Source organism: Carcharodon carcharias, chromosome 25 (assembly GCF_017639515.1).
Source record: "Carcharodon carcharias isolate sCarCar2 chromosome 25, sCarCar2.pri, whole genome shotgun sequence".
NCBI lineage: Eukaryota > Metazoa > Chordata > Chondrichthyes > Lamniformes > Lamnidae > Carcharodon > Carcharodon carcharias.
In genome coordinates, this window is record NC_054491.1 from 16,424,657 (window position 1) to 16,451,161 (window position 26,505).

The 26,505-nt window shown below is 42.6% G+C and overlaps 1 protein-coding gene across 3 annotated transcripts; it reads left to right on the forward strand.

Annotated features, from left to right (window-relative positions):
• Window positions 1–264: 264 nt before the first annotated feature.
• LOC121269651 lies at window positions 265–25,177 on the forward strand. 3 transcript variants are annotated; one of them, XM_041174419.1, is made up of 16 exons: window positions 265–281; window positions 1,102–1,332; window positions 3,354–3,497; window positions 4,207–4,455; window positions 6,028–6,251; window positions 7,554–7,718; window positions 8,942–9,121; window positions 9,757–9,874; window positions 11,984–12,082; window positions 12,307–12,499; window positions 14,398–14,560; window positions 14,771–14,959; window positions 16,314–16,506; window positions 17,353–17,492; window positions 17,918–18,055; window positions 24,335–25,177. In XM_041174419.1, exons 2-16 carry the CDS (start codon window positions 1,278–1,280, stop codon window positions 24,551–24,553), a joined length of 2,469 nt encoding a protein of 822 aa, XP_041030353.1. In that variant the 5' UTR covers window positions 265–281; window positions 1,102–1,277; the 3' UTR covers window positions 24,554–25,177. The 3 variants fall into 3 exon arrangements, with proteins under 3 accessions (XP_041030353.1, XP_041030352.1, XP_041030354.1); XM_041174418.1 differs by lacking the exon at window positions 265–281 and adding an exon at window positions 474–780; XM_041174420.1 differs by lacking the exons at window positions 265–281; window positions 11,984–12,082 and adding an exon at window positions 474–780.
• Window positions 25,178–26,505: the final 1,328 nt, after the last annotated feature.

The window sequence follows — 26,505 nt, forward strand, 5'->3', positions numbered from 1 at the left end:
GTTACTCAAGCACATATAAAGAAATACTGACATTGTGGTGTGGCTGAGTGATGAGATATATACTTGTAATGTTTCACTCTGTGAATAAATCTAAATTGAGTAAAGATTAGCTACTGTTTCATCCCTCACCAACTGGCCATCAGGAATATAACATCAATAACTAAGTTTAGGAGCAGCTGATTACTCCTCCTAGCTGACAGTTCTTTGCCTACAATCTCTACATTTCAAATTTACTGTACATGTTTGAAGCCTTTTCAGATATTGCTGGAACATTTGTTAAGGTAAAAATGCAAATCAATTATTCCTTCCTTTTTTCCCCTTTTTGTTTCCTTTCTTTCTCTCAGCAATTGCTGAGACCAAATGACTCAGAAAAGACAAGGACACATGACTGAAACCTTCTAGTCTGCATTGCCTAGTATTAAGCGGACCAGTGACTACCAGAAAGCAATTGGGTGAGCTTTGCACAACAGCAAAGTCAAGGTTGAAACTCTCAAGGCCTGACTCAAAATTTTTCCTGACACTTATCGTGTCAGCTGTGACTCAGTAGGTAACGCTCTCACCTCTGATTTGTGGCTTCAAGTCCTGCTCCAGAAGCTTGAGCACAAATCTAGACTAACACTCCCAGTGCAGTGCTCCCTCAGCACTGTGCTGTCTTTCAGATGGCCCTATGTGTCCTTGCAGGTGGGTGCAAAGATTTCCCTGGCACTACTTTGAAGAAGAGAGGGAGGGGAGATCTGCTTGATGTCCTGGACAATATCAATCCCTAAACCAACATCACTGGTCAGTATCACTTTGTTGTTTTTGGGATGCTGCTGTGTGCAAATTGGTTGTTGCATTTTCTACATTATATCAGTGACTACTTCAAAAGTACTTTGTTGGCAATGAAGTGCTTTAGGACATCCTGAGGTCGTGAAAGGTGCTATACAAATTTATTTCTTTCCTCTGTTATTCAATGTGCACTTGGAAAAAATGAGGGAGCCATTCCCTGAATGGGTAATACGGAAACATATCAGAACTTTGCATACCACTGAACAAAGCGTTAAAAAACATTAGTTGCAGAAGGAAACCATTTATATTGAGATTGTGTTGTTGTTTCTGCAGTTGCAGGCTGTCACGCTGGAATTGGAGAAATCTGTCCACCAGGTCATTACTGCCCTGTAGGTCCAGCACTGCCCATATGTTATCCTGCAGGAAGCAACCAAGATGCAAGTGGGCAAAAACACGGCCAGCCTTGTGAACCTGGCTATTACTGCTATACTGATTCTCTAACGTGCGTCATGCATTTCTGCCCTGAAGAAACCTGTCCTCCTGACACCTTTGGCAACACATCAGGTAAATTTATACATTTTATGTTTAAGATATGCCTCAGTGATAGTTAAGGCCTTTAATTACTTTTACATGTTTCTGTTATGGAATGTGCTAAAAGCATTAAGAACTGTTAACTGCTTAGACTCATCTGCAATCTGCAGACACAAATTATTCGGCACATCAAACCTGGGAAAACGCATCTATGAAAATGCTCCTGTTCAATGGCATCTCACTCACTTATCGCATATTGAGTGCCAGCACAGAAATCGGCATCATGGATGGAGAGAGGGTTTTCCTTTTCGTCATTCTTCAGCATCTGGGCATCATTGGCATTTATTGCCCATCCCTCATTGTCTTTAGGAAGGTGGTAATGCACTTCCACTTCAACTGCTGAAGTCGATGTGGTGAAGGTGTCCCCACAGTGCTGTTAGATAGGAAGTTCCAGGGCTTTGATCCAGTGACAATGAACGATTTAGTGGGGTTAATAGAGTGTCACTCAACTCCACTGAGCTTGAGTTGGTGATAGTGGAAAGGGCAGAGCTGGAGATGGCATACAGAAAGAGCTCTAGCTCTGCTGAAGAGGTCAAAGGTAGAGGCTTTAGCCCAAATGATAAGATCATTGCCCCTTGTTCTCGATTCCCCCCCAGACAAAATAGTTTCTGTTGTATATTTGGTATCTTTGATTTCCCTCAGGGCAATGCAGAGATGACGCTGGTTTCTAAGTGTGCAGGAATTTTATTTACAGAGTTTTAAGCAATGCTTAAAATGTCTTCCAGCTCCATATCTACGCTATCAAATACTTCCAACATTTTAAATACCTTGAACAAATTACCCCTCAAAACACATATATTCAAGGAAATCACAAGCCAAGTTTATGCAAAGTAGAAACAAAACATTTAGTAACTCAATATTTAACAATTATTTTTACAATTTTGGACTGACTGTGCCTATAGTTTGAACTACATTTTTGACCTCTTATACCAAGTTAATAATTAGCCATGGAAACAGGAGGATATCATTTACCCCTGAAACGAGTAACTCACCTCCTGACTCCCCAAAGCCTGCCCACTATCTACAAGGCACATGTCAGGACTGTGATGGAATACTCCCCACTTGTCTGGATGAGTGCAGTTCCCACAACACTCAAGAAGCTTGACACCATCCAGGATAAAGCAGCGCACTTGATTGGCACCACATCCACAAACATTCACTCCCTCCACACCAACGTACAGTAGCAGGAGTGTGTGCCATCTACAAGATGCACTGCAGGAATTCACCAAGGATCCTTCGACAGCACCTTCCAAACCCAAGAACCTCACCATCCATCCTAAATTGGAAATATATTGCTATTCTTTCACTGTCGCTGGGTTAAAATCCTGGAACACGCTCCCTATCAACACTGTGGGTGTACCTACACCACATGGGCTGCAGCAGTTGAAGAAGGCAGCTCACCACCACCTTCTCCAGGGAAACTAGGGATGGGCAACAAATGCTGGCCCAGCCAGCGAAACCCACATCTCGCGAATGAATAAAAAAGATTGTGAAATCTCCCCTTGTAATTTAACCTTTTGCTGCACAACCTCCGAGATCAATATATCTCCTCTAAAATAAAATCAAACACTGCAGATGCTGGAGATCTGAGATAACAACAGAAAGTGCTTGAAAATCCCTGCAGGTCTGGCAGCATCAGTGAAGAGAAAAACAAAGTTAATGTTTCGGGTCCAATATGACTCTTCTTCATAACTGAAGAGAGGTGGGGATGTGATGGGTTTTGTGCCGTTGAAAAGGGCGAGAAGACAGGCAGAGAAAAACCCCTGACCTTTAATTTTGCTCCACCTGCCCCTACCCCCCTTTTCTATTCCACAGAAGATGAAAATTTACCCCAGCTTTTCCCCCATCCCCTCCTCTTGTCCTGTGATGTTTACATTGACACATGCCTTTGGTCTGAGGAGTTCACACACGTAACCTTAAGCAATGTATTCCTATGAAATAATTCTGAAGGTCATGATGGGAAAAGAATTTCCAAACTCTGTTCTGTGTTTAAGGTTACTACTGCACCGCATCCATGCCTCGTTTACCCTGTCCTGCTGGTTATTACTGCCCAGAGGGGTCAGGGGCCCCAGTTGAGTGCCCAGTTGGCCATTATTGTCCTCAGGACATTGTTGTCAGTCGTGAAGGCTCCAGATGGGGTAAGAATATTAAAATAACTATTGTCAGACATTAAGCCTATTTCACTTTATGAGCTATTTTAAATTAAACTTAAAAAGAAACTCAGGAGATTAAATGCTCGCCTGGAGTCCATGATCAGTTAAAAGGCTGTTCTCTTGACCTGACAGTAAAAGGTCTAGGGGACACAGATTTGCGGTGTTGGGAAAGAGATACAGAGGGATGCGAAGAGAAACATTTTTATGCAGCGACTGGTAATGACCTGGAAGTCGCTACTCACAAGGGTGGAGGAAGCGGAGACGATCAATGTTTTTAAAAGGAAGTTGGGTAGACACTTGAGGAAAATAAACTTACAGGGCTACATGGATAGAGTGGTGGAATGGGACTGACTGGGTTGCTCTACAGAAAGCCAGCACGGGCTCGATGGACAAAATAGACTCCTCCTCTGCTTTTATGATTCTATGACTCCAAGAGAATAGAATGGTAGCCTCTGAAAAGGTCTATTCATTCCATATCTTATCAAAATGGCTTCAGTAGCCCAGGAGGAAAAACCACTAAAACTTGGAAATATCTGGTACTGGTCCAAACTCGAGTTCATTTTAAAGGTGTACAAGTTTGGACTGGATTTTCCTTCTGGAAGAATAGGCCCATGTAAACGACTGGTGAAAAATGGAATGGCAGTTTAACCTAGGGCTACATAACACAAACCTACCTCTAACTTATTTTTATCAGTCATTGGTGCTATTAAGCCAGTGAAATGTCCACTGGGATACAGGGAGTACGTTGGATCCAACAGAAGCACCTTCAACAGCACTTGTGAGCCATGCCCTGCTGGTTACTATGGGAACCACACTGATCGCCAGGTCTGTCTAGAATGCCAGGCAGGGGTAGTCTGTCTTCAAGGAGCCACGACCACTGACCCACCATCTGACGTCGCTGACCAAGGGATTGCAGCAATCAGATCTTACGTCTGTCCAAAAGGTATGTGTGCTTGGAGAGCAATATTGTTCTTTCAACTGAACACCTGGCCTCGGGTCAGGTCACAATGCAAATGTAGCCACTTTGATTATACTTACACATTTGAGCTATTTATAGATTTAAGGTAATTGTGCAACTTTAGTTCCTGTCATTTCAGTGATGAGCTAGGGACTATACAGAACAGAGAGTTACAGTTACTCCCCATTCTACTGGCCCCAAAGTTTGAAAAATACCCTACCTAGCTCAATCCCTCATGATCCTCAACCATATTGTCCGTCTGGTAATCTTTCCTGTTGCCTTGTGGATTTGGTATTTCCACTGTCTCCTGAGGGATTCTTTCCTGCAAATTGACTACGCAATTAATTGCAGAAATTAATCATTTGCAGGAAGTAAGGCTAGCATTTATATAGCACCTTTCTTGATCTCAGGATGTCCCAAAGCACTTTCCATTTATAGAGCACCTTTCTTGATCTCAGGATGTCCCAAAGCACTTTCCATTTATAGAGCACCTTTCTTGATCTCAGGATGTCCCAAAGCACTTTCCATTTATAGAGCACCTTTCTTGATCTCAGGATGTCCCAAAGCACTTTCCATTTATAGAGCACCTTTCTTGATCTCAGGATGTCCCAAAGCACTTTCCATTTATAGAGCACCTTTCTTGATCTCAGGATGTCCCAAAGCACTTTCCATTTATAGAGCACCTTTCTTGATCTCAGGATGTCCCAAAGCACTTTCCATTTATATAGCACCTTTCTTGATCTCAGGATGTCCCAAAGCACTTTCCATTTATAGAGCACCTTTCTTGATCTCAGGATGTCCCAAAGCACTTTCCATTTATAGAGCACCTTTCTTGATCTCAGGATGTCCCAAAGCACTTTCCATTTATAGAGCACCTTTCTTGATCTCAGGATGTCCCAAAGCACTTTCCAGCCAATTAAGTACTTTTGAAATGCAGCTACTGTTGTAATGAAGGAAATGCGGTAGCCAATTTTCATGGAGCAACTCCCACAGACAGCAATGTGATCATAATCAGGTAATCTGCTTTTAGTGGTGTTAATCAAGGGATAAATATTGGCCAGAACACGTGAAAACTCCCCTGCTCCTCTTCGAAATAATTTCACGGGATCTGTTACGTCTACCTGAGAGGGCAGACAGGGCCTCAGTTTAACATCTCACCTGAACGCCACCTCCTGCAGTACTGCACTGGAGTGTCAGCATGGATTATGTGCTGACGTCTCTGGAGTGGGACTAGAATCACCAACCTACTGACTCAGAGTTGAGAGTGCTGAGACACGCAGATTTAGTGACTTCACAATTTGTGAACATCCTCATGGGTGACTTTAATTTCTGCTGACCTGCTACTTCTTACTCCTCTCTATATTGGTTCCTTCCCACCCCACCCCCCCCAACCCACTTCCTCCACCATATCTAAAACCCTTATGGATAGAATGAGTTCTTTAAGGAGCCACTTTAGATGCAGTTTGCTTGGAACAGACTAGGGTCTGCTACAGAACGAGACGCACAAAGAATGGATAATTCGTTGAAAGAATTCACTTCCTTCACAATTGTTTGCAGGTCACTACTGCCTTAAAGCGAGCCCCAAGCCAATCCCTTGTCTGAAAGGTACTTACAATCCAAGTGAAAGGGCAGTGAGTGCTGACAACTGCCTGAAATGTCCCACAAACTACTTCGACCATTTAACAGGACAGATAGCCTGCTTCTCCTGCGGTCCCCAGGCTGTGCAGCCTGAAGAAGGACAGGATATCTGCATTTGCCTTCAGAATGGGGAGATCTTCCAGGTGAGAATATCAGTGTGCTTATTCTAAACCATTTGGCATTGCAGGCGCTGCAGTTTGATGTTGCGAACATTTAGCCGTTTCCAACTAGTGCCATTTACGTGGCGAGGTCAAGCTATCAAGCTTCATTTAGAACATTAATGTCCGATTTTAACTCCCATCACCCACCCCATTCCCAGTTTACACCATGTTGCCCATGTGCAATAGCCCACCCCCTCCCCACCCCCTTTTATACTTCACTGAATTCAAGCATAGAGAGGCCACCTGCCACAAAGGAATTGAGGCTGGGGGTGGGGGTGTCTAATTTAAAGTGTCACACCCCAGTGACATCAGGTCAGGCAGTGGAGATGGTGCAGGTTGTGCGCGAAAGGGAGGCGAGCAGTTAGTTTTAACCCTAGGCCTGACTAAGGCCTTCAGAGGCTTCAGCCATGCTGGCAGAAGCAAAGATTCAGGCCACAGGATGACTATGGGAATATTTTAAATTTATAAAAGAGATACACGAGTAGGACACTCTGGCTCACCCCTGCCCCATCATATACTTGCCGATGACGCACCCTTGCATCTATTGCTCCTTTGGCTCTGGTCTTTTATACACCCGCCTTATCCAAGCACTCCATCATTGACTGAGGAGCCATCAGCTGCCTTGCCCCAATCCTTCTCTCCTTATCTCTTCTCCTTTAAAATCTTGTTAAAACCAGTCTTTTTGACGCCCCAATAGGGGAAAAAGAAGCAGTAAAACTTGGAAATAATTGGTACTGGTCTGAACTGGAGTTCTATTTTAAGATACACAAGACAAGTTCAAGCCAGTACTGGTCATCTCCCAAGTTTCACTGGTTTTTCTTCCACCCCTCCCACCCTGGCTCAGTCTCTGCTCCTCTTGTGGGAGAATCTAGAATTCGGGGGGGGCTGTTTCAAAATGAGGGGTCGCCCATTTAGGACAGAGATGAGGAGAAAAGTTTTCTCCCATAGGGTTGTTGGACTTTGGAATTCTCTTCCTCAAAAGGTGGTTGAGGCAGAGTCCTCGAATATTTTTAAGGCAGAGGAAGATGGATTCTTGATCAGCAAGTGGATGAAAGGTTATCGAGGGTAGGAAGGAATGTGAGGTTAAGGTTAAAATCAGATCAGCCATGATCTTATTGAATGGCAGAGCAGGCTCGAGTGGCCCTACTCCTGCTCCTAATTCGTATGTTTGTGTGTTACCCTCTCTGAAGAGCTCTGAGACACCTTCCCATATTAAAGTTAGCGTTGTTATACAGAGATAGTATGTTTTATGTGCATATAATTTAATTATCAAATCTTTCTTAGCCCAGTGATTCTCATTGTACATGTGCTTTGAGACATCGAGTGGTATCTAAAGGAACAAGAGCGTGTGTCAGACAACAGTATGATATCTGCCGAGAGGGGACCAGCAGAAATCAGGATGGAACCTGTCTTGCCATTGATGAGTGGAAGGAATATTGTTCTCTGAAGGTGTGTATCAAAAAAAGACCTTTCGTTTAGCTCCTTTCATAGTCACAGGATATCACAAAGCATTTCACAGTTTTAGAAATGTCATCACTGTTCTACCATAAGGAAATGCGGAAGCCAATTTGTTAACAGCTAAATACCAAATAAATTGCATCTGTGTCTTGATGGCTGTTGCAATGGTGGGTGGGTCCCTTCCCCCACCCCACCCCACCCCACCCCACCCCACCCCAACTTTTTGGCCAGGGTGGGAGACCACAATGCTCTGCAAAATTCAACCCCCACGAGCTTTGCTTGTAACAACACCTCCCCCAGCCCATGTAAAATTTCAGACAGGTCGGGGCAGGTGATTAGGAAGCAAGAAGGCTGCCAGCTGGATTTTACGATAATAATTGGTGGAATTACCCAGCAGTTTGGGTCTAATGGGGTCTTTGGGAGCTGACCTTGTAACCTTCTTTCAATGCTTGGTCTGACTGAGCCAATGAGGGCAGTCCAGTGATTACCGCCCCCTGGTGTCAATGTTGTCTCCACTTTTTTCATGTTTAACTTTCTTTACGTTATCCGCAGCACATCCATTAATGCAACCCTCTTGTATGTTAAAATATGTTAAAAAATTCCAGCAAAATCATAAGGAAGATAAAAGCTCCCATTGGCAGTGTAGCTTGTATCTTAAGGCATGGGACACTCAAGCACAGCATGTTTACATAACATTAATAGCACCACATGGAGATGGTTTTAAGTCATGGTGAGCTGCTGTTTAAAGCACTGTATAGAGTCTGTTTTGGACAATGAAATGAGAGAGGGAAGCAGAGTTAACTTTTAATGTTCTGAAGAAGAGTCATGTTCGACTTGAAACATTGGCCGGAATTTTATGGCCCCGCCAAAGTCAGTGGAGTTTTGAACGGCTCATCGGATTTTCCAGCCCTGCCCCCGTCATGACAGGGCTGTAAAATTCCGTCCATTAAAACCCTGTTTCTCTTTCCACAGATGCTGCCGGACCTGCCGAGTATTTCCAGCATTTTCTGTTTTCATTTCAGATTTCTGGCATCTGCATTTTGCTTCTATTTTGCACAGTGTTACATGTGACCTGGACAGTTCCTACATCTGAATCATGGCTCCAAAAATATTTCATTATTGAACACTTCCAGTCGGGCTGTTTGTATAACAGATGCCATGCTGTTTCAATCGTTCTGAGGATGTTGGTAACTGCATTTTTGGTTGCGTTGCAGGTTTGCGCTTCCCCCGTGGATTACCAGGGTTTTGACGAAGTTCTTGGCCTTTGCCTTTGTCGGACAGAAAGTTTGGACTCTGTGTGCAATCGGAAGTGCAGATGGTTACAGTGGAGCAGGCTGCAGATAGCCCACAAAGGAGGAGCACACTTTCGCATTACTGACAGAAATGGCTTGAAGGTAATAACAGGGGCAACTGAAAAGAAAACAGTTTCCTTCATGGCTCATCTGGTAACTACACTCACTAAGTTAGAGCAGGAAGATGACCAGTTTTTGCTGTGGTCCATGTTGAGTTAACCAATGGGGAGTTGCAGGGGCTAAAATTAGTTTCAGCGCCTCTGTACAAGGGAGGGGAAAAGTCAACCAGCGAAGATTGTCCTCTTCACTTCCTTGGCAGCAATCTGGTCCAGCACATTGCCTCACCTGCTGTAGAACACGCAAGATTTTAACTCCATTTATTTCAAAGGGTGAGATTTTATTTACTCAAAACGCGTTCACTTGGGCGGAGTTAAAATCGTGTTTAATCTCCATCGATTGAAATCCTGCTACATGGTCAACCTAAATGGACATTAATCAAGGGTAGGGTTGAGTTCAGTTCTGATGTTCCCACCTGCTGCAGTTACCAGCCCCACTGCATATAATAGGAGAATTGGCATTGAGCTAAATTTGCCCTCCTTAGCCCTGTCAGCAATGTGAGTATGGTGAGAGTTTAAAAACTTGGAACTATTTCAGTACAAGGCTTACCGGTTGAAGAAGGGTTTTGTGGTGAACTGAAGCTCAGTTACTTTAATACTAAACTAAATTTGTCTCTGCAGGTTGATGTGCCTTTGAGCCATGTTGGAAGAGTTCTGAACAGCAGAAATGCTATTGAGGAAAGCCAGAGCCCCCCACAATATGGCTTCACTCAGCCAGTGCATTTAGTGGAAACATCTGGTGAGATTTTATTGTGTGTTCTTGCAGCTCATTGTAGAAGAAAAGCCACCGTAACTCTTTCAAATCTTGGCTTCCAAGATGAAGATGTGAATAAATCTGATTCTCTTTATTGTACACTAAACGGTCCATTTATTCCCATGGACACAAACACATGAACAAAGCTCTGAGCTTTAGTGAGCAAAAATGCTGTTGTCTTTATTACTGAGGGAGGAAATTAATGTTTAATATAATGATAATGAGCTGAACTTAGGGTTTGTATCTATTTTGTGTTGGGTTGAGAACACATGGCCTGTGTTCAGGTAACACTCCTCTACTAAAGTTAATTTTTTAAAAACTTACAAAAGAGAAGTTTGTTATGAAAGAGTGGCAGGGCAGAAGTTAGACGCAGAATCACAGAGTGCAGAAGAGGCTCTTCGGCCCATCGAATCTGCACCGACACGTGAGAAACACCTGACCTACCTACGTAATCCCATTTACCAGCACTTGGCCCATAGTCTTGAATGTTATGACATGCCAAGTGCTCATCCAGGTACTTTGTAAAGGATGTGAGGCAACCTGCCTCCACCACCCTCCCAGGCAGAGCATTCCACCCTCTGGGTAAAAAGGTTTTTCCTCACATCCCCCTAAACCTCCTGCCCCTCACCTTGAACTTGTGTCCCCTCATGACTGACCCTACAACTAAGGGGAATAGCTGCTCCCTATCCACCCTGTCCATTCCCCTCATAATCTTGCACACCTCAATCAGGTTGCCCCTCCAGTCTTCTCTGCTCCAATGAAAACAACCCAAATCTATCCAACCTCTCTTCATAACTTAAATGTTTCATCCCAGGCAACATCCTGGTGAATCTCCTCTGTACCCCCTCCAGTGCAATCACATCCTTCCTATAATGTGGCGACCAGAACTGCACACAGTACTCCAGCTGTGGCCTCACCAAGGTTCTATACAACTCCAACAGGACCTCCCCACTTTTGTAATCTATGCCTCGATTGATAAAAGCAAGTGTCCCATATGCCTTTTTCAACACCCCGCTAACATACCCCTCCACCTTTAGAGATCTATGGACACACACGCCAAGTTCCTCAGAACTTCCTAGTGTCATGCCATTCATTGAATACTTCCTTGTCAAATTACTTTTTCCAAATTATATCACCTCACACGTTTCAGGATTAAATTCCATCTGCCACTTATCTGCCCATTTGACCATCCTGTCTATATCTTCCTGTAGCCCAAGACATTCAACCTCACTGTTAACCACCTGGCCAATCTTTGTGTCGTCCACGATGGCTTAGAAACTGGACCATGCTGCGCATATTTTCTGAGTGGGAAAATGGCCAATTTTATGAGCTCTTTCAACTATAAAAGTGGTTGAAAGAGATCCAACATCATATTGAGTTGCACAATTTTTCAGGCATCCCTCATGGATGCCTAAAACAGACAGTTCGCCCCTTATTAACATATACAAGGGACCTAATGCTTGCTTTGGGACCTCTTTCCAAAATTAGGCTATCTGTAATAAGATTGACATATAACCAAACCGCTGATCCTTAAAAGACCACTGGAGGCTGCTACCAAAAAAGTAAGTTCCTTTAAAATATCTTAACTGAATGTAGAGCCTGGAGGAAAAGGAGTGCTTCTCCTGAATCTATAGCACTCCCAAAACCATTGTCAGCCCTCACTCAGCTTCTCCCAGATGGCCAACCCTCAGGATCTTCCACTGCTACAGATGGATACCCGCTTTACTGTGGACATTTAATTTAAATGAGGCCAGAGGCCCAATTTTGATCAGGCTTTGGGCCTACAATTTCTGCAATTCAGGGATCGTTTCCTGTGCCCAGGCAGTCTGGCACTATCCAAGAGCTACCCCAATGTTTTACATGCTTTATGATGCTTCCTTCCATTTCATTCAGTCACTTTCCTGTTTTCTCACTGATGATTTGATCACTGTTTAAATGAGAAACAGCCCTTCAGTCCTTTACTGATTACAAATATACTTAAGGCCTAAATGTATTGGTGATGCTTAACTTTGTCAATCATGCATTTAACAAGCTTATGAGTCAAGACACACAGGGAGATAGGAAATTATATCAGTACTTAATCATGTTTTATAGAAAAAGGTTTCCTAGGAGTATATGATCCAGATCCCAAGAAGTTAAAGAGCTTGCTGGAAATGAACTTGGATCAGCATCCATTGTTAAATGAGTCTCCAGGTACTGATACATTACTTAAACATTACTTGTTTCCCATTACTGTCTTGACTCTATTTGTACATCTCCTGCTGTAACCTCATTAAACTCTACTGGTATCTCCCATTTAACTTGAGCTAATCTGTGTTGTATCACAAATAATGAAATTTTCTGAAGCACACCCCTTCTTAGTTGGTGTGAGATTCCGTTTTGAGTTTATTCTCAGACTGTGTGTGTCTATTTTTTAGACAACGTGACCTTGCCTGTGAAATCTCTAAGTTCTGATGATCTTGAAGCTCATTGGTCAAGAATCCGCCAGTTTGCTGATTCTTCTATAAATGGCACCTCGTTTTCAGGGATCTTCAACCCCACCACCTGCATCAACATTGGGAGCATCATCATATTTATTGTGTCCAGTGGAGATTATCCAGTGTATGATATGTATGTATTGTGTTACATCTCATTATGGTCTTTCACAAATGCACTTGATTTCATGAAAATTATTACCTGAGAACATATATATATTGTATATGAGAATATTATTTGTTTTAATATCCAGAGTCATTGTCTTACAATGTTTTATGGCCTTCAGATCTAGAGGAATGACATAATAGGGTCTGGCAAGAGAAAAAGGGAATGTGACTAAGTGGATACCTATTTCAGAGAACTAGTACAAGCATAATGAGTCAAATGGCCTCCTTCTGACCTATAAAATTCCATGAGTCCTATGATATTGACCCCAATATTGGCATTGACCATTCTTGGGTCAGGTATGGCACAGTTAGATATAGGTTAATGCTTCCTCTTCTGCACCCTTAGCACCAATCACTCTCTACATATATGTAAATTTTTGCACAAACCAATTTTGTGACTTTTCTGAACAATATCATCACTTTGTGTTTAATAACAGGCTGTGGATTTATACCCATGGGAATGGGATAAAAACCATCCAAGGGCATTTCAGATAAGAGCTCTTGCAGCCAGTAGAATAAGAAACCCACCCAACAAACTGAGCTGGAGTCAGATGGAGTCATCTAAACATGAAAGGACAGTGCCCTGGTCTAACTGGCTTTTGATTAGCTGTATATAGTGAAGTGACTGCACACACATTGAGTATATTCTCACAACAGAAACATGCAATTGAAGGAAGGAAAATGCAGTCATTTAACTCTAACTGCATGATGTTGATTGTGTATTCTTAGGGGAACATTTTCCTCCCATCGTTGGGGAAGTGTGGGAACGGACGCGGGTGGCCGACATTCCGATCGGCGTTCCCAGTTGGGACGTGTCCTTAAATGTTTATCAAATGTTTAAATAAATGTTAAAAGCCCTCATGAAACCTCATCCCGCCCGTGGGTGATGTTTCGTGCTTTCTCTGAGGCCCGCCTGGGCTCCCAGCCTGCCCGCCGACCCTAAGGTTGGACGGGCAGGTCCACCAATCAAGTTAATTCGTTTTTTAATGACCTTCATAGGCCGTTGACAGTTCAGCGGGTGGGCTGCCGATTCAGCTGCGCGCTAGCCAAACTGAAAGTCTAAATGATGCAGGGTGACGTTGGGATGCACGCCCGACATATCCCCGAGTCATTTGATGCAATGGTGAACGGGCTCTGCCCCCACTCACGGACAGGAAAAACCTGCCTCCAGTGTAATTGGCTTCCTATGTGGATGGTTATGGGTTTATAATTGATTTAATACTGAACACAAACATTTATGGTTAATTTTCTGCATAACCTAGTGTAAGGAGATACAGATAAGAACAACACTTTGAAAATTTGGGGTTTTTATCATTAGAACAACACAAGTTATGGGGTAATATGAAAAAAGTGTTTTTATTATGAAATGATGGGACACGTTAGGGTGGTTAGAAACAGACCGTGGAACAAAAATGAGAGTACAAGATTAAATTAAGAAATTTAGAACATGGAGCCTGAGGAAACGCTTTATACAGAGTTGTAACGTTATGAAATTCACTTCCTGATTTAGTGGTTGAGGCAGAAACTATGCTAACATTTAAAATTAGATTCAATAGGCGGATAAAGGAAACAGGATTAAAGGAATCTAGAAACAGGTTGGGTAAATGTCTATAGAACTGCTTGTTTGTGAATATGAGCCAACACTGGTTGAGATAAATGTCTTGTTGCCACATTTGTGGACCGAATACATCAAGATTGAATAGCCCATCAACACTGGATGTCAAGGTTTCAAGGACCACCATCCATTTGGACAGGGTACATGAGGAAAAGAGGCATTAGTAACATCCCAGTGTCTTTGGGTGGGTGGGGCAGAAAATTAATAAGGAAAATTGACAAGAGATAAACTGAATTGTTCTTTCTTTTTAGTGAAAATCTTTACAACACTAACAATGAGTTTGACTGGGGAGCGTTCCGTGGCCTTGCTGAGGAGATAGGACTCAACTCGAGCACATCCTGGCTGTTCTCATATCGCTTCAGTCAACCTGGGGTACACGTCTTCCAACTGAACAGCAATCCCAACAAGAAGATGGTGTGTGTCCCATTTACTGCTCTGATGGTGTGTCTCTTAAACCCTTAATGACACAAGGTCGTCACAAGTAGTCCACATTTCTGAGTTAGCTTTTCAGCCATTAACCAACATGACTCCAAAGTTATCATTCCCTTCCTGGTGAACTTGGCAACAATACTGATTACGTCAACTTTTTGATGAGAAATATATTCACGTCAATTTCTTTTCCAGTATATCCAAGTGATGCCCGTCGGGGGTCAGTGCTATGAGGAGGGTCCCTTCTTCCCCACCACACCCAGAAACGTTATCCGTACGGGTATCGGCAGGGCCCAAGATTTGTGGCTCAAACCAGACTGGCTCCTCATTTCCAGCTTGCTGATAACATCAGTAATAGTGGCCGGTGTCTGCGCAGGATTGCTGGTAAGCAAGGAGTCCAGTTTTAACTTATTCCAATATTTGGGGGGTGTTATTTCTCAGCCGGTTTGCCCAGAACATGGCTGGAGTACAATTGTATTTTTAGGCTACTTACCACTAGATGTCTCTAACATTGATATGCATGGTGTCATGGTATTGTTGCATAATATATTCTGAAGTAGAATCTGAACATGCACTGTAAGAGGAATTTAGTTACATTTTGTATGGCCCAAATTTAAGAAAATGCTTTCTGCTCAAAACAGGACCATTGGGACTAAAGAAAGCAACAGACTGAATCCTCCACATTTACTGTAACTGTGCATAAATGGGTCCAACCACTCCCTATATTTCCTTATGACTAAATTAAATGATAATTTACAAAAACACATTGTATAAGAGCAGTTCATGCTTAATTTTAGTGAAAGCTCATTTCCACTGGGTAAGTGCACTATGTGATTTGATACCGAGATGCATGGAGCAAGAAGGTCCTACACTTATCCCTTGATATCCTTGATGTTAGTGTGTCAGCTGTGGCTCAGAGAGTTTTGGATTCAAGTTCACTCCAGAATTTGAGCACAACAATCCAGTAAAGGCAGAGGGAGTGCAGCATTGTTGGAGGTGCTGCCTTTTGGGTGAGACTTTAAACTGAGTCATTGTCTGCCCCCCTCAGGTGAATGTAAAAGATCCCATATGCTATTTCAAAGAAGAGCAGGGGAGTTCTCCATTGTGGCTTGGCCAATATTTATCCTTCAACCAACATCAGAAAATCAGATTACCTGGTCCTTAACACATTGCTGTTTGTGGGAGCTTTCTGTGCACAAATTGGCTGCTGTGTTTCCCACATTGCAATAGCAACTACACTTCCAAAGTACTTCAAGTGTTTTGAGGTGTCCTGTAGTCACGAAAGGCGTAAGATAAATGAAAGTATTTTACTTTAATCCCAGATTGGTGCCAAATTACCTGATCTTATCCAAATCATTAGTGGGGGAAGGAATGGGGTGTTGCAATTCCTGGGACCATGAGTAGAAAAGTGAACCAAGGTTCCTATCACATCGCTGCTTTCCAGCAACCTCTACTGGAGTCTCAGCTGACGTACAAATAATGGCCACCAGGGTGAGATATTGGAGGGTCGCTTGCCTATGTGGAGAAGTATCTCAGTGTGAGTTAAAAGGGGGGAAATTTGTTTTGGGTTGTGGCATTAAATGATGCAGTTGTATCAGTCGCCAGTTGTATGTCCCATCTGATATTCAATTCTATTGAAGACATCAGACTGAATATGGCATGGAATATAACGGATGGCCATACCATACAAGGTGAATTTGTACTGGGTGGAAAAATTCATTTACGTTCAAATCTTCAGCTTCTCTTTAGAAACTGCAATTGGCCTGAGAAAGCACCTATTGCTCCAATTTACCGGACTCTACACAAGGCCTACAACTTTGATGATTACTCGTCTAAAGGAGCTGCTGTCATTGCTGTAAAAAAATTCCATCGGAGCCTGCGCTTCAAGGAACAGACTGAGGAAAATGAAGAGGATGGAGAAGGCGGAGAAGGTGAGTGTTTAGGCATTTTATTCCAAGTCGAACACAATCAGGTATGACAACAGTATAACTACACTGTAATGTAGCTTGTCTATCAAGTCTTTATCCCAGATGATTGATAGAACGCTACCTATTCTTTGGAGCAACATTTAGCTGCAAGGATTGCACAACATCCCATGTTGGACCGAGAGGTTCAATTTAGAAAAGTTCATGAGCTTAATTATAAGAGAAACACTTGCATTTATAGAATGCTGGCTTACATTTCTCAATGTTCTGAAGCATTTAACCTATAATGAGTTGGTGGAAAGTAGAATAATCATTAGGCAGGATGCCTAGCATCCAAATGGTGCACAGCAAGATCCCGCAAACAGCAACAGGATGAAGTTGTCTTTTGATCTCAAGTTTGACATCCAGTGCAAGACAGAGGGAGTGCAGCAGTGTTGGAGGTGCTGTCTTTTTTTATTGATTCACAAGATGTGGGCTTCGTTGGCTGGGCTAGCATTTATTGCCCCTCCATAGTTGCCCTTGAGAAGGTGGTGATGAGCTGCCTTCTTGAATCATTGCAGTCCCTGTGGTGTAGGTACACCCATATTCCCGGATGAGACTTTGAACTGAGCCACTGTCTGCCCCCCTCAGGTGAACGTAAAAGATCCTATAGTGCTATTTCAAAGGAGAGCAGGGGAGTTCTCCATGGTGGCTTGGCCAATATTTATCCTTCAATCAACATCATAAAATCAGATTACCTGGTCCTTATCATATTGCTATTTGTGGGAGCTTTCTGTGCACAAACTGGCTGCTGCATTTCTAATGTCTTGAAATTTTCTTTAAAAAAAGATAAATAAAATGATTTTATTTTAGATTCTATCCTGAAAAATGATGAATTTTGGGATTATGAGCAACAAATTGATCTGGAATTCTTTAACACGAACACATTCTATCAAATATTGTTGAAGCAGTCACTTGCTGTGTCAGTCAGATTAAGTCAACATAAGAACGAGGTAAGACATTAAAAAGAGCTACGTACCTTGGTGTAGCCTCCGAAAGAGCTTTTAACTAAATGAATCCCTCAAATACATTTCCATTGCCTTTTCCATCACCGGGAATTATCTCTTAAGCAGTTTTTTGTTGCTCAATAAGAGTATAGTTTGCCACTGAGGTTTGTCACATCTGTGATGCACTAACTTGACTCTTTGATATTCCAGATTCAAATAAAGTCGCTCCTGCTGATGCTAGAGCGTGACAAGCCCAATAGAACCATAGTTTTGCTTTTTAAAAGTTAAGTTTTCAACCTAGTAAAATATAATACATCCACTCGGTCTCTGCACATAAGGAACCAGGACCAAATGTAATCTTCAAATGAGGTATACTTAGAGTCCATTAATAAGCAATGTATAAAAATGTATTCCAAATCTTTTCCATATAGGTGAAGATATTGTATCAAAAAATAGCTAAGGAGACAGATTCACTCAGGGAACTTTGGATGGAGAGAATGAACTTTGCTGGAAGGCGTTTGGTTATCAACAAGAAAGACATGGAAATCTATGAAAAAATGTGCCATAAGGTGAATATGTTGATTTTCAACACTGTCTTTGCATTAATAATGTATGTGGCAATTGGAAGTTAGTATCAAATGCCTTGTCTATCATTTCTTAGGCATATTAATCACAATATCTGCAATAAAAGTTCAAAATGGGCACCATCAAAAAATATTGCACATGCAAAAATGGAGGCAAGGCCCTAAGTTGAGGGCACAAATAGGTTTGAGATGAATAGATCTGAAAGGGGTGGAAAACTTATGTTTATTGAACATGGAGGTAAGATCTTACGGGACTTCGTCCAGGTCCTGAGTTGTCCTTCAGACCTCTAGCTCTCATCCGGTGCACAAGCTCTATTCAGGATTTCTCTAGACTCTTAAACTCCTGCCACAAACTTTAAGTTCCTAGGTTTCATATTCTACAGGTCGATGTACTTTTAAAATTTTTTATTTGCACCTGGACTTTTAAGCATTAAAACCAGAAGATGAGTCTTAAACTTTTGGAACAAGCCAGGTGAATATTTATGATTGTGGTTTTCCGTTCTGCTCAGTGGATTCTGGTTTTGCATATGAATATAATAAATTCTGGTATAAGATATTTTTAAAAATGTCCAACTGAAACTTGGCAGAAGGAACAATACCCCAGACCCCTTTAGACAAATAATATATCCACTTTTAAAATTGCTGATGATTATTGAGGAAACCTTCAACTAACTATGATTCTGGATTTTTTTTCTTGCTTTGGGCGTCGCTGGCTAGGCCAGCATTTATTGCCTATCCCTAATTGCCCTTGAGAAAGGGGTGATAAGCTGCCAGCATGAACCGCTGTAGTCCCTGTTGGGTAGCTACACCCACAGTGTTGTTGACTTACAGAATGGATTGCCACTCACTATGGAATAAGGACCCAGCTGAAAACTCTCTAAAAATTGAAAATCTGTATCTTGAATTCACATGCCTGAATGAACACATGAAATAGGAGCAAAAGTAGGCCATTCACTGAGAGAAACAGCATGATCATTTACAGTGAGAGAGTGTGAGAGAAACAGCGTGGTCATTTACAGTGAGAGAGTGTGAGAGAGGCAGCATGGTCATTTACAGCAAGAGAGTGTGAGAGAAACAGTGTGGCCATTTACGGTGAGAGTGTGAGAGAGACAGCATGGTCATTTACAGTGAGAGAGTGTGAGAGAAACAGCGGGGTCATTTACAGTGACAGAGTGAGAGAGAAACAGCGGGGCCATTTATAGCGAGATAGTGTGAGAGAAACAGTGTGGTCATTTACAGTGAGAGAGTGTGAGAGAAACAGTGTGGTCATTTACAGTGAGAGAGTGTGAGAGAAACAGCGTGGTTGTTTACAGCAAGAGAGTGAGAGAGAAAAACAGCATGGCCATTTACAGTGAGAGAATGTGAGGGAAACAGTGTGGTCCACAGGGAGCAAGGGCGAGAGGAGCAGGGCCTTTAACAGTGAGAGAGTGAGGGAAGAGAGTGCAAACATTAAAGAGTGTGAGAGGGAGCAGCCAATTGGTGAGTATTTCTAGTTTTTAAATTAAAGTAAGGTGTTTAGTTTGTTTTTAGATCTCTAGCCTTTTTCCTCTCTTTTTCTTAAAGATAACTTGTTAAGTATAAGATCAATACTGGTGTGTATAAAAAAAAAATTATAATAAAGCATAAAGAGTGGGGATACTGGAATAATTAATTAATTGAGTAAAAAAATGATAGCAATGGTACGACAGGTGATGTGTTGCTGCTGCAGCATGTGGGAGCTGCTGAACATCAAGGTGATCCACAGTAAACATATCTGAACCAAGTGTTTGCAGCTCAAGAAAGTTTGGATCTGAGTTAAGGAGCAAGAATCCAAGCTGCAGACATTGCACCACATCAGGAAGGGGGAAAGCTACCTGGACGCTTTGCTCTACGAGGTGGTCATACCTCTCAGATTAGGTAATTCAAATTTGGTCTGTGATCAGGAACAGGAGGGTGTAATTGCAGGTGAAGCAGGTTTGGGGACCCAAGGGGTAGTATTCGAGGAACCTCAGCTCCAGCAACTATCCAACAGTTACAAGGTTCTTGCAAGTGTACGTAGATGAGAGCGGGAACTGCAAGGAGGATGAGTGAACTGACCACGGCAGTGGAGGGACAAAATTGGAACATGGTAGAGGTAGGGGATAGTATAATTAGGGGGATAGATGCTGTTTTCTGCAGCCATGAGCGTGAGTCCCGAAGGCTGTGTTTTCTGCCCAGTGCCAGGGTTAAGGTCATCTCCTCAGGGCTGGAGAGGAACTTGGAATGGGAGGGGAGGGATCCAGTTGTCTTCATCCATGTTGGTACCAACGACATTGATAGGACTAGAAAGGAGGTTTTGCTGAAGAATTTGAACACTTAGGAGCTAAATTAAAAAGCAGAACCTCCAAGGTAATAATCTTGGGATTATTGCCTGAGCCTTGGGCATGTGGTAAATAAAGTTAAGGAGTTATATATGTGGCTCAGAGATTGGTGTGGGAGGAATGGGTTTCAGTTCATGGGGCACTGGCACCAGTACTCGGGTAGAAGGGATCTGTTCTGGTGGGATGGGCTTCACTTGGACCGTGCTGGGACTAGGGTCCTGGTGAATTGAATAGAAATGGCTTTAAGCTAAATAGAGGGGAGGCAGAGTGGGGAGGGTTCTGGAGAGGGGATACGTAGGCCAACAAAACAAAAGGATATGGCAGCCTTGCAGGGCAGCTATTTAGGTAATGATACCCAGAGTGTGACAGGAAGGGACAGAGTGTACAAACATAAAAAAAAAGCAGCAAATAGGGTCAAAAGAGGAAAAAATGGTAAAAAGGTAAGATTAATGGCCCTTTACTTAAATGCTTATAGTATTCGGAACAAAATAAATAAATTAACGACACAAATAGAGGTTAATGGGTCTGATCTTACAGCAATTACAAAGACATGGTTACAAGGAGATCAAAGTAGAGAACTAAATATTCAGGGGTATGTGACTTTTTGAAAGAACAGGCAGGAAGGAAAGGGTGGTGGGGTAGCCTTGTTAGTACGAGATGGAATAAGTACGATAGCAAGAAAGGATCTTGCATCAGAAGATGTAAAATCCATATGGGTGGAGGTAAGAAATAACAAGGGGAAGAAGACACTGGTGGGAGTAGTCCAAAGGCCCTCTGACAGTAGCTACACTGTAGAACAGAGAATAAATCAGGAGATAATGAGGGCATGTAAAAAAGGGAGTACATTAATCATGGGTGACTTTAATTGTCATGTAGATTGGGAAAATCAAATTGGCAGAGGTAGCCACGAGCAAGAATTCATAGAGTGTATTCGGGACAGATTCTTACAACAATATGTTGTGAATCCAAGCAGGGATGAGGCTGTTTTGGATCTGGTAATGTGTAATGGGGCAGGTTTAATAAATGATCTCAGAGTAAAAGATCCCCTAGGAAACAGTGCCCATAACATGGTAGGATTTAGCATTCAGTTTGAGAGTGAGAAACTTGGGAAATAACTTAAATAAGGGTAATTACAATGGAATGAGGGGAGAGTTGGCTGGAGTGGACTGGGAAAGCAGTTTAGCAGAAAAGATGGTTGATGAACAATGGCAGATGTTTAAGAAAATAGTTCAGTAGACTCTCAACAAAGATATATCCCAGTGAGGAAGAAGGATTCAAGGAAGGAGATAAACTAACCATGGTTAACCAAGAAAATTAAGGATAGTCTCAAATTGAAAGAAAAAACATACAGTGTGGCAAAGATTAGTGGTAAGCCAAAGGATTGAGAAAGTTTTTAAAAAAGCAACAAAAGATGACCAAAAAAAAAATAAAGAGGGAGAAAATAAACTTTGAGAGTAAACTAGGAAGTAATATAAAAATGGACAGTAAGAGCTTCTTTAAATATATAAAACAGAAGAGAACATAGGCCCCTTAGAGAATGAGGCTGTGGAAATATTAATGGGGAACCAGGAAATGGCAGCAGGGTTGAATTAATACTTTGTTTCAGTCTTCACAGTAGAAGATACTAATTGCATTCCAAAAATACTAATTAATCAAGGGGCAAAAGGGGCTAGGAAATAAATATAATAACTATCACTAGAGAAAAAGTACTAGGGAAACAATGCGGCTAAAGGCCGATAAATGCTCTGGACCTGATGGGTTGCTTCCTAGGATATTAAAGGAAGTAGCTACAGAGGTGGTGAATGCACTGGTAGTAATCTTCCAAGAATCCTTAAATTCTGGAAAAGTCCCAGAGGATTGGAGAATAGCCAACGTAACATCCTTATTCAAAAAGGGAGGGAGACAAAAAAACAAGTAACTATAGGCCAGTTAGCTTAACCTCTGTCATTGGGAAAATGTTGGAATCTATTATAAAGGATGTAATAACAGAGCATTTAGAAATACATAACCTAATCAAGCAGAGTCAGCATGGTTTCATGAAGGGGAAATCATGCCCAACAAATTTATTAGGATTCTTTGAGAGGTAACAGGCAGGATAGATAAAGGGGAACCCCAGTAGATATAATATCTTTGGATTTCCAAAAGGCATTTGATAAGATGCCACACATAAGGCTACTTAAAAAGATAAGAGCCATGATGTTGGAGGTAGTATATTAGCATGGATAGAGGATTGGCTAACTAATATAAGACAGAGAGTTGAGATAAGGGGGCAATTTCAGGATGGCAGCCTGTAACTAGTGGAGTGGATCAGTGCTGGGGCCTCGATTATTCACAATATATATTAATGACTTAGATGAGGGAAGTGAATGTACTATCACCAAGTTTGCAGATGACACAAAAATAGGTGAGAAGGCAAGTGGTGAGGGTGACATAAGGAGTCTACAGAGGGATATAGACAGGTTAAGTGAGTGGGCAAAAACTTGGCAGATGGAATATAATGTGGGAAAATGTGAGATTATGCACATTGGCAGGAAGCATAGAGGAGCTGAATATTATTTAAATGGAGAAAGACTGCAGAAAGCTGCAGCACAGAGAGATTTGGGAATCCTTGTGTATGAATCCCTAATAGCTAACATACAAGTTCAACAGGTAACAGGGAAGGCAAATGGAATGTTGGCCTTTATTTCAAAGGGAATGTAATATAAAAATAGGGAAGCCTTGCTAAAACTATACAAGGCACTAGTTAGACCACACCTAGAATACTGTGAACAGTTTTGGTCCCTTTATCGAAGGAAAGAAATACTGGCATTGGATTGATCCAGGGTATGGAGGGATTTTCATTTGAGAAGAGGTTGAGTAGATTGGGCCTGAACTCATTGGAGTTTAGAAGAAGGTGACCTTATTAAAATATATAAGACTCTTAGGGGCTTGACAGGGTAGATGCTGAGAGGTTGTTTCCCCTTGTGGGGGAGTCTAGGACCAGAGGGCATAATCTCAGAGAAAGGGGTCACTTATTTAAAACAGAGATGAGGAGGAATTTCTTCTCTCGGAGGGTAGTCAATCTGTGGAATTTTTTACCGCAGAGGGCTGTAGAGGCTGGGTCATTAAGTATATTCAAGGCTGAGATAGACAGACTTTTAATCAGTAAGAGATCAAGGGTTATGGGGAAAAGGCAGGAAAGTGGAGTTGAGGATTATTAGATCAGCCATGAGCTCATTGAATGGTGAAGCAGACTCGATGGGCCAAATGGCCTACTTCTGCTCCTACATCTTATGGTCTCTTGAGCCTGCACTGCCATTCAATAAGATCATGGATGATCTGTTTGTATTTCTAATTCCACGGTCCTATCTGTCCCCAATAACCCTTGATTCTTTTGCCTAATAAGAATCTATCTACCTCCGCCTTAAAGATATTCAATGATCCCGCCTCCACTATCCTTCTGAGGCAGGGAGTTCCAAACTTGCACAACCCTCTGAGAGAAAAAAAATTCTCCTCATCTCTGTCCTATAAGGATGACCCCTAATTTCAAAACAGTGCTCCCTAGTTCTGGATTCATCCATAAACATCATTTCCGTGCCCACCTTGTTAGGACCATTCATGATCTTTTATATTTCAATCAAGTCACCCCTCACTCTTCTAAACTCCAGGGGAAACAAGCCCAGCCTGTCAAACCTAGCCTCAGAAGACCGTCCACTCATTCCAGGTGTCAATCTAGTAAACCTTCAAACCTCCTCTGAACTGCCTCCAATGCATTTACATCCTTCCTTAAGTGAGGAGACCAAAACTGCACACAGTATTCGAGATGTAGTCTCACCAATGCCCTGCACAACTGAAGCCTAACGTCCTTACTCTTATCTTCAGTTCCCCTCAATGAGTCAGAATTGAAGACATTACTGACGGATCCATGCCTCGTTGTTTTTTTCAGATAAGGTTAGAGATTGAGAGGCGAAAGCATATTGGGGTAGAGCTTGAAGAGATTCTCAACAAACAGCAGCAACTACTCCACAGTGACTGGAGCTTCCGAGAAGAACATCAAATCACCTTCAACACAGCCCTGAGAGAGGCTGTCCGGTTACTGGAGCAATACATCGACAACAATGAGGATGAAAAGACACTGCTGAGCACCAGAGACCATCAGCGGTAGTTATCTTGTACCACTGTAAAAGAAAAGAGCCGGAGGGGTGGTTGGGTTAAAAGCATTTATTGTAATTTTCTTTTTTAAGTACACCATATGTCAACGTTTTAATCTATGATAATTCAACTTGGCATTTCCAGGAGTGTTTTTTTTTCACTGTGTGCTAAGTCACTTATATCTAGTAGGAACAGAGGAACAGGAGTGGACCACACCATCCCTCAGACCTGTTCCACCATTCAACTAGATCAATAACAACTTGCATTTATATATTTCCTATAGTAGTAAAACACCCTAAGGTGCAAATCAGGGTTGATCTGTACCTCAGCTCCATTGAAGTGCCTTTGTTACATATCTCTTAATGCCCTTCCCCAACAAAACCAATCTCACTCAGTCCTGAAGACTTCCATGGCCTTTTTAGGGGAACAAATTCCAAATTTCCACTTTCCTCTGTGTGGGAAGGCTGAATGTAGAGTAAAGGGTTAACATCAGAAGCCTACATGATGGTGATGTAATAATAATGTCAGATCACAAGACTGAGAAGTAAGCGAGATCTAGAAGGAGAAGCTCCAACCTTGTATAGAGATCCAAATGTGTAAATGCTTGCTATAAATAAAGAGTAATGATTTTGAGAAATGATAGAATCGAGCAGCTTACTTTGGGAGAAAAGAAATCTCCAAACCCCCTCACCCCCATCCAGGCCCCAACCACACATCAAGACACTGAACGATCTAGCTCCAGTTTTAAGATTATGCCTCCTTGCTCTTGATTCCCCCACTAGAGGACATAGTTCTCCGGGTGGAATCTTCCATTCTTGGCAGGTGTCTCTCCCATATGGTGAGACCCCTACACTGACTCTGAAGAGGAAGGTCCACTGTATCTTCTGCCCATCAAACAGTTAAGTGGACAGTGGTGGAACTTGCCCCAGACTGAGGAGCCTGGAGGACATCCTCCCGCCTGCCAAGAGCTGCCAGTCAATCAGAGGCCAGCAGCTCTTGCGCTTGGCACCACCACGGAGGAAGCCATGACTGCTGCCGAAACATCAGATCCCAGAGTCCCAGGATCACAGAGCCATCCAGGAAAAAGGTAAGTGCTTTTGGGAAGGTCTCGTGGGGTGGGGGTCATGGGGAGAGTGGAACCATGGGGGTTGGCAGCCAGGGCAGGGAGGTGGCTGTCAGCAGCCAGCTCCCTGCCCCATGTTCATGCGCTCGATCATGCACAGATTAGTGCAGATCATGGGACCTCCCCCTTCCTCGTTGGCTGACCTGTGGCCCGCAGAGTTTTACCAGTCATGCATGCTGGCCTGGAGCTGGGAAGATTGCAGCGGAGGTGGGTAGAGCCCCTTAAGTGGTTGTTAATTGGCCACTTCAGGGACTTAAGTGGAGGCGAGGTGGGAAGGTCGACCATTGGCCTTCCCAGCTGTGCTCACTTCCAATGGACGTGGGCGTATGTTATCGGTCCTGACACTAACCCACACGATGATCAGGCCCACCTGCCTCCTTCCTCACCTCCTGTGATGGCAGAAGGTTCCAGTTCTGTACCCACCTTAATGAATCCCTTAATCATTTTAAATGCCTCAATTAACTCACCCCCGCAACCCTCTGAAGTCAAGGGGCTACAAGCCAAGTTTATGCTATCTGTTTTCAATTTAACCCTGGTATGATTCTGGCGAATCAGCAATGTACCTTTTCAAATTGACATATCTTTCCTGTGTAAACTCAATCATGGAGCAGCCATCTCTCACTAAATTGAAATTTGGCTTGTGTGGGAATTTTGCAGGTCATGGATGCTCTGAAACTGTGGTTGAAAATGTCACACATTTTATGATGCAAGTTACCAATGTCCCATCATCTTCTGTTAAATTCAAAGGTGCGTTCCATTTCCCTGCCTGACTGAGATCTCAAACTACCTTCCTATCCCCCCCTTCTGCTACTTTATCCTTCATGCCCCCTCCTTGATGCTCA

Coding starts and splice junctions, on each gene's coding strand:
- LOC121269651 (XM_041174419.1), top strand. CDS start 1,278: ATGCATTTCTGCCCTGAAGAAACCTGTCCTCCTGACACCTTTGGCAAC. Junction 1,333..3,353: donor CACCTTTGGCAACACATCAG/GTAAATTTATAC, acceptor TCTGTGTTTAAG/GTTACTACTGCACCGCATCC. Junction 14,960..16,313: donor GTGTCTGCGCAGGATTGCTG/GTAAGCAAGGAG, acceptor TCAAATCTTCAG/CTTCTCTTTAGAAACTGCAA.